This window comes from Daphnia pulex, chromosome 7, assembly GCF_021134715.1.
Source record: "Daphnia pulex isolate KAP4 chromosome 7, ASM2113471v1".
Taxonomy (NCBI): Eukaryota; Metazoa; Arthropoda; class Branchiopoda; order Diplostraca; family Daphniidae; genus Daphnia; species Daphnia pulex.
Window position 1 is genome coordinate 4,208,798 of NC_060023.1, and position 20,133 is coordinate 4,228,930.

Sequence of the window (20,133 nt, forward strand, 5' to 3'; positions counted from 1 at the left end):
TTGTTAATCGTGAGATATATAGCAGTTTAGAAACATAAATTCTCGTGTTTTGTGCGTGTTTTTCCATCGCCCCAAGCCATTTCGCTTCCTTTCGGTCGGCCGTTTTGGAAGGGGGAGTTTTTCTCCAACTCATAGTAAAAACGACCGAGAGACTTGAGTGACTAGCAGAACAAAAAAAAACCTCTGCAGTGTAGTATTCGAAGTTTTTCATTTTTCACACTGTGTTAAGACTTTGGAGATGTATACCATTCGAATTTTATGGAATGCCTGACAAAAATTCGGTAAATCAGTGTTCGGTGGGTCAGCATGTTAAATCACAATGTTATTCTTCCAAATTTGTGCCAGAAGACTTCAGTTTATCTACGTTTGACGATCTTTACGAAGACACGCGCAAAACAGTTCAGTTTAGAACCAACATGAAAAGTATAACTTCTATTTGTCTTCACCACAAAACAACATACACAAATCATTTTCGTGTATATTTGTAAGAAAAGAAATCTAACAAATGTAGCAATCCACTAGGCATTCATTTGCCGAAGAAGCGACCCAATTGTTTCGTGTTCCAAAACAATAACATAGAATTTTTGCGAAAAATTTCTTCGAAGAGAAGTGATATTCATGTCTATCCTGGACAGCAGTTATGCGTTACTTGTTACAAACAGTTATTGCAGATTAGTAACGAAAACGAAGTGAAATTGTCTACAACAAGTGAATCCAGTTCAAAATTAGGAGATTTAGAGTCTGTTTTGCAAGAAATTGTCAGCGATGATGCTTTTTCAAGTCCATTAACTTCTCTTAAAAAACACCTTTGGAAATAAAAATTAATAACAAATAATCTAAGTGTGACTCCGATAACGATTGAAACAAAGCGATCCAAGGAACGTCGAAATCCTTATATTGCCAAGAAAGCGGAGCAAGTGAAGAACGTGTTCATATTACTCCACAAAAATCACATAGATGATAGTTTAGTTACACTTGTTAGACTACACTTCTCAAATGTGCGAAATAAGACAGAAATGCATTGAACTAAAAATGGAAGGGAAAGTAAAAGAAGTAATTAGTTTTTTTACTTTAGCACATGTGTCATGGAGTAAAGAAGTTACTGCTGATTATTTTTTCTGTGACCGTCTCTGAAGTGAAACGTACCCGTCTATTAAAACAAGAAAAGGGAATACTTGCCGTACCAGACCCCAAAAGAGGTAGAAAGATTTCTCCAGAGGAAATTGATATTGTCCAGGAGTTTTATCTATCAGACGAATTCTCCAGACTTATGCCTGGCATGAACGATTACATATCTGTCAGATTGCAAGATGGATAGAAGAAAACAAAAGTTCAAAAAGGGCTATTATTACTTAACATTGAAGAATTATTCTTCAAGTTTAAAGAGTATAGCTTGAATAAACTTTGCATGAAGTGCTGCAGCAAATCTAAATTCTATGAACTACAACCGAAGCATGTTATTGAAGTTGGAGCTGCTGGCACCCACAACGTGTGTGTGTGCGAAAGACACCAAAACATGAAACTGATGCTCGACGCTATTCATGGCAAAACAGAAAAGTGTTATCTAATGAATCTAATTGTTTGTGATGTTCATTACTATGAATGTATGTTGAAAAGATGTGTTAATTGTCCTGGTACAAATGCATTGCTTGAATATCTTATGACAACTATACCAAACGATTCAATAATTAAATTTAAAAATGGGAGTCAACAAATCGTACTATGTTGCACAACATCGAACTACCTAATCATGAGTTTGTCACATTATTGTTTGCCAAAATCGATAAATTGAAAAGTCATCATTTTATCTCCAAATCTCAATCAAGATTCAGTCGTGAATTAAAATCTAACTTTCCTTTGAATCAATGCCTTTTGCAAGGGGATTTTCCCCAAAACTACTCAATGTTGAGTCAGGATTCCACGCAGTCTTCTTTGGTTCCCCCGCCACCTCAATGTGCATTGCATACCTTTATTGCGTACATAAATGTATACGGTAAAATCATTTCACATAGTATGTGTGTTTTCTCAAATTACATGACTCATAACACAGTTGCTGTACATACTTTTTTAAAACCTGTCATCAAACAAATTTTTCTTATTTGTCCCACCCTTGAAAAAATAATCCATTTTACGGACGGGGCTGCTTCTCTATACAAAAAATTCAAGAATTTCAGCAACCTATTATGCCACTTGGAAGACTTTAAAGTTGCAGGGGAGTGGCACTTTTTTGCCGCAAGCCACGGAAAAGGCCCTTGTGATGGCATAGGAGGAACGTTGAAGAGGCTTGCAAGAAGAGCTAGTCTCCAGGAAACAGCAAACATTCAAACTCCGGAATCGTTGTATAATTGGTGCCATACTAATGTAACAAACATTCATTCGTTCTACGTACCATCATCTGAGATAGAAGAAACTGAAAAATTATTGGAAAACAGATTTAAATCTGCTAAGCCAATTCGTGGCACGAAATCATTCCATTCGTTCGTTCCTGTCGACGCATATTCATTGGAGGCTCGCGTAATATTATGTTCCGACACTTTTAAATCTTTTGTTGTTATTCCACTCCCAACATTTTTATCTTTTAACTATCAAGATGTTCAAGTCAACTCTGTAATCGCCGTTGCATATAAAGATGGAAAATGGTACTTATCGAATGTCGTTGAGAAAAATGATGCTGCTTTCGAGTTTAAGGTCCATTTTTACAAGCCGTCAGGTGAAGACTCAAGAACCACTGGTTTCAAGCTATCAAAGGCAGAGAACACGGCTATTGTTCCAATAAAAAATGCTATACAAATAACGAAATCATTTATGAGATCTTCACGGCGAGCTCGCTCCTTTAAAATCTTATCAACAGAACACGATGAAATTGAAATGAAATTAAGTAACTTGATGGCCAATGGAGTGGAATTGTAAGACAAATAAATGTTATAAAATTACAACATCTATCTATGTGAGTTTTTCAATTTACTTAATAATTATTTCTATAGTGAGGTGTTGTAATTAATATGTGCATTTTTTTTAATGTGTCTTTTTCTAAGAAACAACAGCGCATTATTCATATTAACCGATATAAACCAAGGTATTCATAGGGACGATCAAATTGAAGTATCAATTTCAAAAGTTTTTATTTCGCCGCGCAAAATCCATAAACAAACAAGCTTTGCTAGTCAATAAAGGTCGTTTTTACTATGAGTTGGAGACACTCCCCCTTCCAAAACGGCCGACCGAAAGGAAGTGAAATGGCTTGGGGCGATGGAAAAACACGCACAAAACACGAGAATTTATGTTTCTAAACTGCTATATATCTCACTATTAACAAAAATACCCTCCCAAATCTTTTATATGTTATGTAAACATATCTCTTGTTCATCGGAAAATTATTCGATGTTTTTTAAAATTTTCAGTTTTATTTTATATTAATTTTTAAAGTGTGACCATTTTAGATTTTTTTTTTCAAATTGCGATAAAAATATTTCTTAAAAATAAAAATAAATGTGTAAGATCGACGTAAAATTTAATGTTACGTCGATTGGTTTTGGTTTAATAAAATTATAATGACAAATAAAGTCGCAATCACAGAAAAACAAAGTAATTTATTTTTTTTCAGTTCACGGCAAAATAAAAAAAAAAAATTTAAATTTAAATATCTCCTAAACTTTTCAAGCGATAATTCTGAAAATTTCAGAATCACTTTTTTTTACCCATCTTTACGGATTTCCCCAACCCAAAAAATGAATCGAATGCTAATTTTGACGGCGCCATCGATCGGCAGATTTCGCGTGGAATGACCAAAGTGCCAAATTAATTTAAAAAAGCAAAGAAAGTTTCAGGAAAACAAATCACAATGTAAGGATTGCTTAATATATGGTAAGAGTCTTTGAATGAATGAGAATGTGAGGCGTCTTATTTGGATGACAAAACACTTGAAAAGTTAAATGAAATTCAAATTGATGAAGAGAAAATTTTAGGAAGATAAGATTACGGCCAAGTTTTTCTTGGTGATTGGAATGGCAAACGAATGGCTTGAAAGCAAATCAAATTTTAACAAATCAAACGACAAAAACAAGAGGAAGTGCTAACATTGCTGTGACCTGACCATCTGAATGCCGTTTAACTGTTGCACGTCGAGAATGACCCAAAGCATATGCCAAAAAGTCAATCGGCATACATAGCCAAAAAAATGTTTTCAAATCTTAAAAACATGGTTTGTTAATGAAAATGAAAATAAATTTATTTCGTTTCCAGTTAACAGTTATAAGCACAATACGTTATTGGTATACGTTTTTTCTACATTTAATATTTCTAATAGAAAACATTTCGTTTGTTTATAGTAAACATAATTGCAAATGTAGAAAATGAATTCATGTTTTTTCAAGTGGAAAGTTATAAACACAGCATGTTATTGTTATCGCTTGACGTTTTCATAACCATTGGAAAAAGAGGTAACAATCGCATCCAAGTAAAATTTACATCCACTTCAAAGAAAAGGGGGAAAGAATTAGAGAAAAGGAAAAAGTATAAGAGAAGGAAAAAAGTATCAAAGAAGAAAATGATAGAGTAGAAGGCGAACGATATAAGAAAAGGTAAAAATCTTAAAATTTATTTGTGACCAATTATTAACTTGAAACAATTGTAATCAATTCTAATCAATGAAATTAACACGAACAATTGTTATTTTTTCAAGAAAAAAATTAAATAAACCAACCAGTAACACTAACACTGGAAAGCATGAAGGATGAAGATGAATTTATTCAAGAACTTCATCTTAGCATGATGGAATGGATTTCATCTTCTCGTCCAGTTTGTTGGGTTCCGTCGAGCAGTTTGATCTGGTAAGAGGGGTTGACCTCATAAACAACCCATTTCGGATTGACCGTAGTTTTAGGCATCCTCTGTGACTGTCACCTCGACACCTTCATGTTCAACTCAACAACCTAGTCCGGCGTAAAAAAGAGGCCTTGAAAAATTGCATCAAATTATGATTCATTGGGATTTTTAGTTCCAATGGGCATGATAGCAAAAAACCTTGATGCAAGATATTTTGCGATCTGGAATCGAATGGAACGTTGAGCTCTCGTCGTCGCTTCTTGTTACTTGGAAGCGATGGGTTCTCTGATCTCCCCACTATGTAAACTTAAAGAATCCCTCGCTGTTTTCATCGATGATACCATAGGATTGACAACAAAAAAGTTAGTTTCTAAGTGACCTAGTAAGAGAGTAAACTAATCCTTTGGCAATTGGGTTATAATTGGTAAGAATCCTCATGATAAAGATGGTAGCAATAAGTAGTAATGTGTCTTGAGACCAATGGCCTTCGATTTCAACGTTATTGACAGTATGTATGTTTATTATTATTTATTTTTTTACTTATATTTTTTTCCAATTCTCACTCGTCAACCATTTTCTATGTCTTCACAATAATCTGATACACCAGACAGTACTTCTTGTAAATCTGTCACTAGCACAGATAAAGAGATTGAAGAAGTAGTACCTCAAGAACAAGTGATTTACATCATACCTCACGAAAAAGATCCTATAGTTGTTGATAAAGGGACACCAACCAAGAGATGGTGTATGCAGAATGTTCATAAACAAACTGCAACTGCCATCTCTGCTGAAAAACCTACCTTCATCATACAAACTTCCAAACCTTTTTATACAGGATCTCTTAAACAATCCAACTTCCGTTATCATCTTGAAAAACAAGTCTCACATTCTTTGAGAGGTAAAAAACTTTGAAAAACTAAATATTACAATCTTCTGCTTTTGAGTTCAGCTGAATCGCACTTGTCAAAATTAAAATCACTTGAGCACCAAAACGTAAGTACGCGTACTGCTATTATCAATAATGGAATATTGTACTTTTTATTTCCAGAATGACTTAATCTTCCATTTACAGAAAAAATACAGAGGAGAAGGAGTGATTTTATGGGGAACTCAGCGAGTGGCAGACCAAAAGCAGTAAAGTATAAAAACGTCGGCCCTACAGCCACACGTGAAACAAATTGTGACTGTTTTGCTGAGATTTTAAATTAAATTGTTTGACACATTTCATTTGATCTGGTGTTTTTAGCGTTTCTCCCCAAATTTTAGAAATTGTCTCCCCTCATTTCCCCTCGTGCAGAGTTATCGTCAGTATTCCTTACGTCAGCCAAAAATACTGACGTAAAAAAACCTCCAAGTCATACGTCACGGGATTATCTCCCGTAAAAAGTCAACGTCAAACGCCAGCGAAAAAAATCTTATGTCAAAAGTCATGACTTAAGTCACTCAAACGTCAAATTTCCATTTTGCATTACTTTATTTCCATCTAAATTTGTTCAATATACTACTTGAAAGACATTTTTAGCAATACTAACATTTCAAGTAATATATCCGAAAGCCTATTCCTTCGCACTGTGAGCACTAAGGCTGCCTCAAGGAAAGCTCAACAGGAGCACTAGAAGAGATGACCGTATTGTACTTAATAAATAGATTCTTAATAGCTGAATATCTGTCCAGCATTTCGATACTAGTTTCCGTATCTCTTAAAAAAATCAACTTCGTCCGGCTTGGTTAAATCACTAGGGCAAAAATTTAGAAAGTCTTCTGTAAGAGAAGCAGAACTTTTGTCGCTCACTGGTGACACCGTATCGCTCAGTAATTGCTTGAGCTGGATTTTGCAATTTCTCTTCTTTTCCTAGTCTTTAATCCAGTTAGATTGTAAAAAGGGATGGGTAAGTGCGGCGAAAACTGCTAATTGGTCGTCAAAAAACCTGGAAAATATAAGAAAAAGAAACCGCCATAAGCCGTATATAAATATTCAATTATGGTCCTTAACTCAGATCGATCGACGAAATGATCCGGTCGCAAATAGCTCCTAGATTACGGAAAACTCTCTGTTTCAATTGATTTTTGTCCTAAAAGGGTAGAGGTAGAATAACTCCCAATCCAAGAAAGCACTAATTTTAACCCTGTAAAATATCGAGCACCGCTGCAAGAGGCTTCATCACTAGCATGTACTCAATCAAGAGTTCAATGTCTTCCTTGGTCAGAAGTGGCAATCCAAGCAGACTGAATAGAGTGTTAGCTTTCTCCAAACTTTTATAATGAGTGAGGAAAGATGAAAGGCTGTCAAAGGTGGTGTTCCACCGTGTAGCACAGGGAGTCACAAGGACCACGCCTAAATTCAATTTTAAGTTTCAATTATCATTTTTTTTTATTTTTATATAAATGAATAAATTAAAGAGCAAGAATGATTTTACAGACCAAAAGCTTCTTTTGACTGCTCAGCTGCTATTATTGAACGACCAATCTTTGTTCCATAAAGCTGTCATTTTATTCATTGCTTTCCTGAGTGCATTACTTTTTGGGAGTGACCTGATGTCAAAATTGATTAGACTTTTGTCGGCACTGGCGATTAGATTGACTGTATGAGAAGCGCGTCTAAATAAGAAAAGAATCAATTAGATTAAAAATTGGAATAACTACATTAAAATTGATCAACCTTATATATGAGCTGGAAGTATGATGGGTGGATCACATGCAATCTTCTGTTTGTAGAATAGCATAAGTTTCATTAGTACGGGAAGCAGCTTCGCTTACATCGATCAATTCTTCATCCTCGTCGTCATAAATTTGCCCCACCAAAGCTATAACAGCATCAACGTCGCTATCTTCTTCGAGTAAAAGGAGGTTTTCTGCGGCTTTTTTCGACATTCCAGCCTAAAATAAAATGGAGATGAAGACGGTCAGTAAATGTTCGAAAAAAGAATAATAAAAACATGCTTACTGAAAATTTCTTGAATGCCTTTAAGAAATTTTAACCATTGTCTGTTACTATTTGATGCACTTTGGTGTGCAAAGCAAATTCATCTAGAATGCCATCAATCATTTTGGCAATTTTGTCCTGTGTGTGGGACCCTTATTCAACAAGGGAATTGATGAGTAAAGAGAAAGCACAAGAAAAATTGAAATTGGACAAACATTTTACCTTCAAATATCTTGCAGGCTACACCTGCCGATTTTCTCTAAATTTTTCCAGTTTCATCAGTAACTAGCCAATTGGCCGTTACCCCCATAAAACTGCGCTTGGTCGAACCCCAGATATCGGCAGTTAAACAAACTTCGGTTACCGAATTAAATTAACACCTCAGGTGTCAAAACTATCAAAACTTATCGTATCATCCTAAATTTGTATTTGGTTAGTGTTTTTTGTGTTCCTCACTGGGTTTTTCATTTTTTGTTAGTTCGCGGGTATTTATGGTGATGCGAAATTTGCACGAGGGAAGAAAACGAAGTTTAGTCAAAAAATCTTTACTTTACTTTAAATGTTTATGATAATGAGCTAACGCAGCTCTTTATTTTAAAACCGATCCCATCTTTTTAGCTTCAACCGTTCGGTACTTATGGGCCACCAAAGTAGCCCTTTTTCCATAAGGCTCTACGGGGTGTTCCCAAAATTAGGCTTGGTCTAAAAACTTCCAAATTAGAAATTTTAGTTGAATTTCCTTAAACCTAACCCCAAACGTAAACTAAAACAACGTCAAAAATAATTTCGTCACTTTATTTTTGATGGTTCTCTCGCGCGTTCCCAAGTTTAGTTAGATAGGCTAACTTTAATTTCATAAAGCAAAAAATTCATGCGCTTTGACACAACCAGCGAAACCATCCTAGGCCCAATGAAAACATATTACGTGTTTCACATCGTATATTCGAGTACTCATCGAAAACTTAAATGCACTGCTGTTCATTTAGTCCAGCATGGTAATTGGTGTAGAGGACGAATAGACACAGGGCTGCTTTTCCTTCGTGGCCTTTGCGGAACTGGTGAAAAAATTCGAGCTGAAAGCAACTCTTTGGAAAAAAAATCAGAAACATGGGTAAAAATATATTATTTTGATTTTTTTCTGTATTTTCCTATCGCTAATTTTACATATCAATTTTGCATGAATTTTTACTGGTGTCTACGTTTTTCTTGTTTAATCAATACATAATTTGCTGAAATTGTGTGGAATACTTCTTTTAAGAAACTTTTAAGAATCTCCAACTCAAATTAATCGTCCAAAATACCCCTTTTTTCCGGAGAAAGTTTTCCGACAAGAATCCAGAAAGAGACACTTAAAAAATCCGGAATAGGTCTATCCTGTCAAGAATCGAAGGCGATTGGCAAAACATGAGTTAAGGGGGGGGGGATTGATTTATTTTCTAAAACAAAACAATTTGTATGCTGGGGATGTGAGATTATGGGGAAAAACCGGAGGTGTCCCAAGTGGGAATGGTCTCCACTACAGGCACGTAAGAATGATCTTCGATAAACTAGTGAAAGGACAAAACCAAAGGGGTGGGTGGGAAATTTTTTACTACTGGAGAAAAATATGGCAGTGCATAAGGCTTCTGAATTAAAACTTTATGTCAACGTAAAAGTCAAAGGATGACTTATGGAATTTATAAGTGTAACTGATTGTTTTGATAAGTTTTGTTAAGAGAATTAAACTGAAACAGACTAGTTGACACAGGGATGTGTCCAGTACTTTTCTTTCAGTAACGTTGTATTGGTACCGTTACTTTTACGTTCTGGTTTGGCGAACATTTTTTCCACCAGCACTGAATAGACGTTCAAATAAAGCCGATGATGGCAGAGCAGCATTGTATCTCATATACATCTTCTCCATTGTAGAGTAAATGTTCAAACTCTTGGTTTCTGAGCTTACATCCGCCAAATATAGGTCGACTTCATTTGACTCTGTGGATTTCTTGTTCTTTTTCAACTTTTAAAGAAGACCTTTCTCTTATTTTGTTGGGATGAAAGATTAAAATCGCTATCTGTGTCAGAAAGAAAACATAATCTTTGTCTTAAAAAACAGATGTAAGAAAATGACAAAATGACGTACCGTTCTTCATTGTTTTTATCTTTGAAGGAAAAGGAGAATTAAACAAGGAGATCTTTATATTCCTGTTCATCATATTCTTAAATAAAGGATGTCTCGTATTGAGGATTTATCATTGCCGCACTCTTTGGGTCATTATCCTAAAAAATTCTTAAAATCTTTATTTAATTAAGTTGTTGATAGTAATTACGATTGGAATACAGTTTTAGATATCTGATTTGTATATCGAATCCTCCATTTTTAAAAAATTTTAAAGTCGGTAGGAGGTAGCCAACATTCACCTTTTGGTCGGCTTGCAAGGTATCAAGGGCTTCTGAGAGTGGTCTCATAACTTTTACGCACTCTTTTATGAATTACTCCTCCACAAGAACAAAAAATATTCGATCTTAAAATGTCCAGACTTTTTTCAATTCTTTACTCTTATGGTTGATGAAATTTCTCCTTCGTAAAAGGGAACTGTTCTTTTCTAAATGTCTATATCTTCCTCCACCTTTGATATGCAATCTGGCGTATTATAAGTAAAAAATTAAAATAATTAATGCATCACCTTTTAGTTAACAAATGTTGACAAATGTTGTAGTTCATTGCATCTCTATTAATCGGGACACCATTTATTACGTCCACACAGCGTTGTTTAATGATTCTTGCCTTGAAAAACGGTGATTCGAAATAACTTTCAACCTATGGAACTTTTTAATTTAAATGAAAAAAAATTTATTTTAAATGATGTTTTAGCTAATAAATTAAATAATATAGTGATATATTTCTATTAATCTCAACCTTATGGACTAAAGTTTAACGTGGAATCCCATAATCTAAAGCAGCACCAATTAGGGAACTCCCATTCGTAACTGCATTCAATGCTTCTTCAACGATGATGTTTTTGCTATTCGATTCATTTTTGATTATGTTTCTATTTTTTAGCTAAAATGATGTAATTGTCAATTTAAAACGACGATATTTGAATGAATATTATAGTAATACTTACTGCATTCCATAAAGTTGAGTGATTAATTGTGTGTTTTGCTGCAGCCACAGTTGGTTTGATTCCATTTTCAATATCATGCACTGCTTTTTCTGTGTTTTCCAAGTTATTTGAATTTTTCTCTACTTTTCTACGACAAATGTAATACGTAAAATACAAATGCTTTTACAATCAAATTTGTTAGTCTATACCTTTAGAAGTGTTGTTGTTTCCTCGGAGTTTGTTAATGTTGAATGTGTTTCAAAAAACGAAGAACTGCAAGCTATCTTGCTTGTAATTGCTGTGGAGGAAAGTCATTTCTTGAACTAATTTAAAACGGTATCCGTTGGTGTAATCTTGTTTTAAAACAATCGGCATACACCCCTTTGTAACAAATCAGCGAAATAAAATAACAACGTGCAAAAAGTATTGGCTAATTGAACTTGTAAGCAATTGTTGTTTTATGGGAATTATAGTATTTACCATGAGCAAAAAAATTCCACAATCAAAGCTATAGTGTCTGTTGTGGAAGTTTTACTTGGATTTCACTTTTCCACGTTGTTGGATGTTTTTTTCCAAAAACCATGTAATCATGAATAACTCATAACTCTGTAGCATTTCCATGTAACACACCATTTCTTTATCTTTGACTAAACTTTCATATAGTTTGATTTAAAGGGTCTTCATGTTGATAGCTACTAGTGTTTCTACCAGAATCATTGGCACTTAGTGTCACTGGCACTGGTAAGAGGTTACTTTTTTTGTAGGTTCGGTTAGACAATGAAATGGTGTTTGCGTGTTATAGATGGATCTCCAAAAAGGAAGTAGACAACTATTATGGCTACTTCCAAAAACAAGTTTTAATACCCTCAGTCAAAAACCAAAATTTTTGGGAACACGGCGAAAATCAGATTTTTTACATAAGCTTTTCTTGCGCGTTTCCAAACTTTTGATATGTACTGTATGTTATAATTTAGTTTATTTCATGTTGTTGGGTTCGGATTAAACGGAACATGGAAAACGGGGTAAAACAGGTATAGCCAGATCAACGTTATTTCCAAAAAACGCCCCCTGGCAACAAAAACAAGGAAAAATGATCGAAAAAACTTTTTTTATAGTATCTCCACTCCTACTTTATAAAATAAATAAAAATACAGCACTTCTGAAAGGAAAATGAATCTCCTATTCAGTGAATAAATAATGCATTGGTGAAAACTTTTCACCAATGCATTATTTAATAAATATAACTAAGCCGTTGCAGAGAAAATTGATGTTCCATTTTACCCCTGGCTCTGTTACGTTTAACCCTATTTTTATTTTTTTTTCGTAATTTTATTATGTTTGCATTTCTTCACATAAATATTAAAATGACTCATCGAAAAAATAAAAAAAATTATCAAGTGTAAATAAATGCCAGGGAATCACCCCTATACTTTTATTTTTTCATAATTCTTATTTTTGTTTAAATGGCAGCTTAAAGAAAAAAATGTCCCATATAGCCCCGGTCTATCCTACTTTCCATAGGACTCTTGATATAAGATTATAGGACTCCATAGAAGTATCTTGATAGAAATGTTTTTTTTTTTACTGGAACACAATGATAATAATGAAAAACATGCCAGTAATGACTACTGCCTTAGAGTGTCTGAAGTGTTCAACGATCTGCCCAACAGCAGGGGCCTCTCGAAGACATTATAGTGTACTCTGCTACTTAAGAGGAACACATCGCCATGGTGCGAGCCTTATTTGCTCGCGCAGCAGCTCACAACGTGCTGGCGATCAACAAAAGCAAATTTGTGTTTGCCCAGCGGGCCGTAAAATTCGGAGGATATTTCGTCGACGGTAACGGTTTCCACCCGGACCCTGAGCTCATGCGAGCCATCCACGAGTTCCAACGTCCACTTTCCATCACCGACATCCGATCATTTTTTTACTGTGCCAGCAGGTCGGTAATTTTTCCGCCCAGCTGTCTGCAGCTTTGAATCCACTTTCCCCGCTCCTAAAAACTGGATTTGCATGGGAGAGGACGACGCAGAATGATGCTGCTTTCGATGCGACCAAAGTTCTGTTGTCAACGGTCAGTGATTTGGCGCTTTACGACCCGTCACGGCCCACCAGCATCCATGTGGATGCTTCGAGGCTCAACGGCCTCGGTTTCTTATTAAAACAGTGTGATGCTGCAAACGTGTGGCGTGTGGTTCAAGCCAGGTCTCGCTTCTTATCGAGCGATGAAAAAAGATACGTGATGATCGAACTCGAGTGTCTTGGTGCTGCTTGGGCCATGCAGAAGTGCCGACAATTTCTGGAAGGGTTGCCGACTTTTGAGCTTGTGACAGACCACAAACCCCTGGTGCCAATCTTAAACAGTTACGCGCTGGAAAAACTCGACAATCCCTACGTCCTCCGTTTGCGCCTCAAAATGCAGCGCTATTCAGTTGTCGCTCGATGGGTGCCGGTCAAAAAAAAAATGGATGCCGACGCTCTGTCGCGGGCACCCGTTGATCGAGAATCCACCGGTGACGAACTAGGCGAAAGGGTGCCCTAGTTTCCGGCAAAAATCGCTCTACTGAGCCTCACCGGGTTGGACTTCCCAACAGACGACGCCTCCGTCGATCTGGTGTTGGAGAAAATCCAGCGGGCGACAGCAGCCGACCCCGTTATGAAGAAACTCAGGATCCAAATCGTCACTGGATTCCCAAATGACAAGTGTAATTTGGACCTTGATTTACGTCCGTACTGGAACGCGAAGGAACGTTTGGCCATCGACGAGTCCGACGACATGATCGTCGTCGGACCCAGAGTTTTGATCCCGCAAACGGTTCACGCAAACATTTTACGGGACTTAGGGCAGATGCACCAACTCGCGACGAAAACTCGTCAACACGCTCGCATGTCCGTCTACTGGCCAAATATTGATAATGACATCATCAACACCACCAAAACTGTGAAGTGTGCACCAAGCCTTCCCTCCCGCCGGAACCGTTCAAGTCACGACCACCACCCACCCGCACTTTTGAACAGATCCATGCCGATTTCGGCGAAATTAACGGCGGCCATTTTCTGGTCTTCGTCGACAGTTTCAGTGGTCGGCCTCATTTGGTTGCATTTCGCGACAAAATCACAACGGCCCTTCAAGTGGTCGAACAAGAGCGAAAGCTTTTTTCAAATGTTGGTGCGCACCCACTGACATTTTGGTCCGACAACGGCCTCAATTTGGAGCAGCAGAGTTCCGGTCATTCCAGGCCAATTGGGGGATAACGGACCTCACGTCATCGCTCCTGGACGTCTGGCGCATTTAACGCCGCCAAGTTAAAAAAAAAAAAAAAACAAACAAAAAAAAACAAAAAAAAACATTTTGATTTTCCGCTATGCGCCGCGATCTGGAGGTGCATTACCCACTCAATTAATTTAAATTGCCCCGTCCACGATTGTCTGCCAACCTATCGCCGCTCTTTTGCCCCCGAGTGGCAGAAAAAGGATAACATTTTAGAAAAATGGGCCGGCTATTGAAAGAGCTGCAAATCGCTTACTACAATAAAAAAGACGCGGCCATTAACTCCGCTTGTGGTCAGCAATCACGTCCTCATTCAACATCCGGACAGCAAGCTATGAGACACGCCCGGTTTTATTGTCGAAGTCGGTAAACACCGCGACTACTTGATCAAAACCCCAGCTGACCGCATATTTCGACGCAATCGGTGATTTCAGTACCTGTACCAGTCTTCCGACTGGTACTGCGGTGCTCCACCAAGGGCCCGCTCAGAAGGACCAGACGGATCCGATTCCGCCACCGGAACTACCACCAACGTCGCCGACGCTTCACCGATCTGCGCGATCTTGTCAACCTAGGCGAGTACATTTCCCCAATGATTGGACACAGTTCGAATGCCGTCTCAATTTGTGTTTACTGCACTACTTTGTCATGATTACCCCAACTACTCGCTTCATTTACTCCATTGTACTGTTTTATGTGTACCGTGTGAGCAAAAAAACACTTCATTTAACTGTTTTTTGCTCGTTGAAAGAACCGTGTGATGACGCCACATCTGGCAACACGGCACCCATCCCCCGACCTTGATATGCCCATCAAAGACACTCTCACGGGCTCAGTTCCCTTTTGCCCCTCTTGGGTAACGGTCGTGTCTACTCTCTCGGTTCCCAATACAGATTGTTTTTGAATTTAAAACAAACGAAGAAGAACGAATGCGTAGGCCTACTTACGGAAATAATTGTATACTCTGATCTGATGGAAAGGAAGTACCACAGTCTTTAGGGCCAACCATTACATTTTGTTGCACTAAGGGAACGGTTCCTCAAAATTATCACATTCATGTACTGGTTTTATGAAATTTCAGGGACCGGTTTCAAACTTCAAAATGTCTTTGCAATTAAAGGGAGGGACTCTACAATCTATCAAACACATCAACATATCAACACTGATAGATATTTTACATTTTATTTTTACTGATTTTAATTTTAAGAAACCAGTGGCATTCTTTCAATGTTCTCCAAAGTAAGGGATCGGTCTCTAAAAACTCATACATAGACTACTTTTTCTATATTTGAGAGACCTGTGTCAATCTTTAAGTTTGGTTTCTACAAATGAAACGGTCTCCTATTCAGCAAAAATGGAATGAAATGACAGTTTCTCAAAACACTAAGGGAACGCTTTCTCAAAATTGGCACTTTTAAGTACTGGTTTTCTGAAATTTAAGTGACCGGCTTAAAACTTCAAGATTTCTTTCAACTAAGGGGAGGGACTCTACAATCTACCAAACATCGAGTACTGCTTCCATTCTAAGAAACCGCTGTCAATATTTCAATTTTCTCCAATGAAAGGCATTGGTCTCTACAAACTGTTACACATACACTACGTTTTCTACATTTGAGAGACCGGTGTCAATCTTTCAGTTTTGTTTCTAAAAATGAAACAGTCTCAAAATGAGCAATCATGAAAGGAATGACAGTGTCTAAAATATGTGAAACGAATTTAATATAAAGAAAGACCATAGCAAACCGAAACTGGTCTATTCTTGTTCAAAACCGTTGAATTTTGGTAAAATTACATAAATAAACTTCAACAATTCAGAGTGATTGTCTGTATTTACTTGGCGACGAAAAGTTGAGCATGAAGCGGTCCATGCACGCAAGCGTAAAAAAAACTAAATAGTCTGCTTTGGAGGTTTGACGGGTTTCTCTAGATCTTTGCTGACCACTTGCATTTCTTTGTCACCTATTGGTAGCTTTTTCTTGGGTTTTGTTGGAAATAATGGCGGAAAATCAAGCGGCGGAAGCAGCAAGTCTAGCAGCAGTTTGTTGAATTCTTGCTTGAATCTTCATATCTCTTTTCTTCATTTCCATTTTCTACATCGTCACTTTTTTCATCTCGGCTTTCTAACCATTCTTCCCTTTCAATTTCAATTCTTTCTTAACTCAATTCTTCTCCTACTTCATCTGTCACTTCGAGATTCTCAAAATTAATTTGTGACATGCTTTGGTCGAGTTCAGGATCTGCTTCCATTTTAAAATTGCTGTTTAAGAGATGAGATTTGTTGCTGCTGTGCGAGGGGACTGGCAAAGAAGACAATGAGGTCGAGGATGGCGTAAATCCAGATGGCTCTGGTATTGCACCATTTTCCTTAAACATCTCCTTCGCAGTCCTTCCACTTAAAATGTTGTATCCCATAATATTGAACGGCTCGTGGGGCTAGTTGGCTCCGCGGTGCATTACATAGCCACCTTCTTTGAAGGCGACTCCCGGAGTCGGCTTAACGTAGCAGAAACATTACAACACCAAGACAAAAAGAATAAAAATAAGTTGAGAAAAAGGAGAATGCTGTAGTTGGGCTGGGAGGGGAAAAAACCATAGGGAAACGTTTGTAGAGAAAAAGAAATGGAAGAAGTGTATGGGGAATATCGGCTAGAAATTTTTTTCGAGATAGAAAAGAAAAGTGACAAACGTGGCACATTATAACAATTTCGGGGAAAATAAAAACAACTCGAAGATGGGGTAGAAGAGACATAAAAAGAAATGGACATGGAGGAATTAGGAAAGTACTGACGGCATATGGGGCACGTGGCTAATGAAGCTAGGCGCTATTAGTGTATCTAGCGAAAGTAAGCTACGGATGGTAACTACAAGATAAAAAGAAAGTGGTGCCTGATGGCGATCATGAATATGGGGAGAAGTGAATAGTGTATAGCCCACAACCCTCCCCTTTTGGTAATCAAGCACGGACCTCCGTGCTTTTGGATTGCACATGGCCATTTAGTCCGCATTTTGGGCATGTCGGACCGGCTTGTGATCGGGCAGGCGGGCGGTAAGGACGGACTACGAGTATTCGTTGCCAGGAGATGCATATTTCCGGGAATTTTAATTGGAAATCCACGCACCGCATATAATCAAGGCCTAAAATTATTCGTGTAGTGATTTTTGAGATCAATACACAAAAATTCGGGTTGCTGTTGAGAGGCATGATTATTTTTCCTGTGATGGAGAAACTTGTTTTTGTCACGCAGTCGAAATAGCGGTCTGACCCTTCGTACGGTACGATCGATGTTTCGGATTTTGGATGCGTACGTCGGTGATGCAAGGGAGACTCCGAGCCCAGTGGCCCACACCAGTTTTTGGTAGAGTTCTTTTTCGTCGCTTGGCACTGGGAAGAGGGGATTCGTGTGTTCATCCCCGTCTATTATAATGGTACCTTGAAGTGCGATGATCGAATCTATCCCAATGATGATGGATGCTCCTATCTCCTAATTCCGTACGACGTATGCCACGGTCGCTGTCGTCTGGTCTTTAGTGTGTAGAGTAAGGCTCGTTTCCCACAAAATTGGAAATACGCGGGACGTTGTTGAGTCGATAAATTATACATCCGGGCCAGATACTGGGCTCAATGCCTGCACATCTCAACGCTTCCGCCACGGATTGGTGGATGAGCGTTATCGATAAGTTCGTAGCGAAATAGATTATTACACGGATGTTGTTCACCACTACTGGAACATAGAGTTTGGTCTCCATTTCTGGAATTGGAAAGTCAGTATCAAATGCTAAGTTCACAAGCGATGCCGGTGGGGGGGGGGGGAGAGTGGGCACTGTTGGCGCTGAAATCTTAATTTAATTGGTCGTCGGAAACTTTCGGTCACTCACACAATTGGTTTTTCAGCACTGGACATGTCAAAATATTCGGCTTACTGAGGGCTGAAGGAAGGTGTGAAGAATGGGCAAAGAAGAGAGAGGGAAAAATGTGAATGAGTATATATTCCAACTATTTGGAGGATAAAGAGATAGGAAGTTTAAATAAAAAAAATGAAAACAAAATGATTGGAGTTGAAATTTGGATGTATTTCCTGGCAATACGGGTGTAAAAGAAAGTTCAAGAGTTTCGCTAACTTCTACCGCTAACTTTTGATTTAAGATAATTTGGGTTTAGCTGGGAATATGGCCCTGTGCCAGGTGTTGAGTCTTCAGAGACTGGGATAACCCCCCCCCCCCCCATTAAAAAAACAATTTACCCTTGTGCACGTAGCACTGTATTCATCTTGTTGTTACGCAAGTTCATTGCCACTGGCGAGACGCAACCACAGGCCGGACCATTTTTATTACCAAACCAACATCAAGAAGGTGACCTACGACGGCAAGTACCTGAACTGGGTGAGAAAAGACGAGCAAAACTCTGGTCCCGCATTCGAGTAGTATCGCAAATTCGAGTGCGCCCTCAACTGGGACGAGAAGCAATTCATGGGCACCCAAACTTTAATTGCGCACAAGAATTCCCGTTTCATCAAACTCTGGCTGGATTCTTACAAGGACAATTATCGTTCAAACAAATGGTAAAATTTAAATTCATTTATATCCTTTTTACTTAGGCTACTCTATACCAATGATGCTCTTGTATACTAGGTACTACAATGCGGGAGAACGGCCAACGACTGAAATCCTGTTGCCGAAACCGCATTTGATCCATCGCGAGAAAAAACAATTTAACTGTCGTTTCGATGAGGATCAAAAATCCGAAATTTGACTAGCGCCCTGTCGTTGTCATCCATTTGCTGATAAATCACCGCAGCTACAGTGAGCAATCCTAATAGGACTACACAACTGAAGATTGGGTCCTCAACCTTCTCATGGCAATGCAAGGGAAAACAAAGAAAACGACTCTTAAACTGATGATCATCGCTAAATAAATTGATATAACACTATTAAAAAACTTACTAATTATTTCGGGGTTTTAGGTTTTTAATTTAGAGCGTTTAGCCCTAAATTCTCGGTAAACCAGATCTGGGATTCCTTAACCCGAAATATTTGTATCGTATCGCAATACGAATTTGTTGTGGTTGTTACCCCTAAATTTTCATGGTTATTTAGAAGGTTACCTACGTTAATTATTCTATAGTAGCCTATCCAGCTAGGGAACGATGAGCCAATGAAAAAAATTAGACGGAATGTAAGACGATTAAACTTTGTATTACTCTTTGCCGACCAAAATTGCAATTTGTTTGAATGATGTCAGTTCAACGAAACATTAATGAACGACGACGACGACAATGACAACGAACACAAGGTCAATAAAAGTTAAACAGCATTTATAGTGTTTACAAAAAAAAGGGATAAACCTGGGCAATAAAAGGAACAATCATCTTTTAAAGGACTTAACTTTGCATAAACAAGTATGATTTTAAGACTTGCTTACTACATTCAATATAGAATATTCAATATATGCATTCAATAAAATGATTACGTCAATATTTACTTCCAACCACTAAGCACATATTCAGAATCCAATCCTGAATCCAATGCATTAGTATTAAGAGGCTTAGATGTAGTAGCCTTCACCACATTGTCTATGAAAGAAATGAAATGATTACAACAACATTTAATTATAGTAGGGGAGAGTTGTACTAGTTGTGGTTTTTTGTGGTTTTTGAGCCCCCTCTTCTTTATTTCTCAATATTTTTTATCCCCGCTAGGCTTAAAAAAAAGAGGAAAAAATTAGCTATAAAAAGCGTATTTTTCTGACAATTTGCTTTGTTTGAAACCAAAAACGTTTTAAAAATGAAGGAGGGGGGGTTGAGTCGGGGGGCAACATGCTCATGTACGCGGGGTAGGATGGCCCATGTTATTCTTATTGGCTAAAAGAACACCTGGCGATGGCGTCATCAACTAAATTTCCCGAAAAATTTTCCCTCCTATCTCTAACCCAACAACACAAGTTGCCCCGAAAAAAGGTTTCTTTGTTATTATTGCGTTTTCAAGCAATAATTTTGTTAATAAAAATATATAAAAATTGGTTGCTGAAAAAG

The 20,133-nt window shown here is 37.7% G+C and overlaps 1 protein-coding gene across 1 annotated transcript; it reads left to right on the top strand.

Moving 5' to 3' along the window:
- Window positions 1-12,560: 12,560 nt before the first annotated feature.
- LOC124197794 lies at window positions 12,561-14,088 on the top strand. Its single transcript, XM_046593341.1, has 4 exons — window positions 12,561-12,779; window positions 12,854-13,346; window positions 13,428-13,774; window positions 13,852-14,088. The coding sequence occupies exons 1-4, from the start codon at window positions 12,561-12,563 to the stop codon at window positions 14,086-14,088; spliced, it is 1,296 nt and encodes a 431-aa protein (XP_046449297.1).
- Window positions 14,089-20,133: the final 6,045 nt, after the last annotated feature.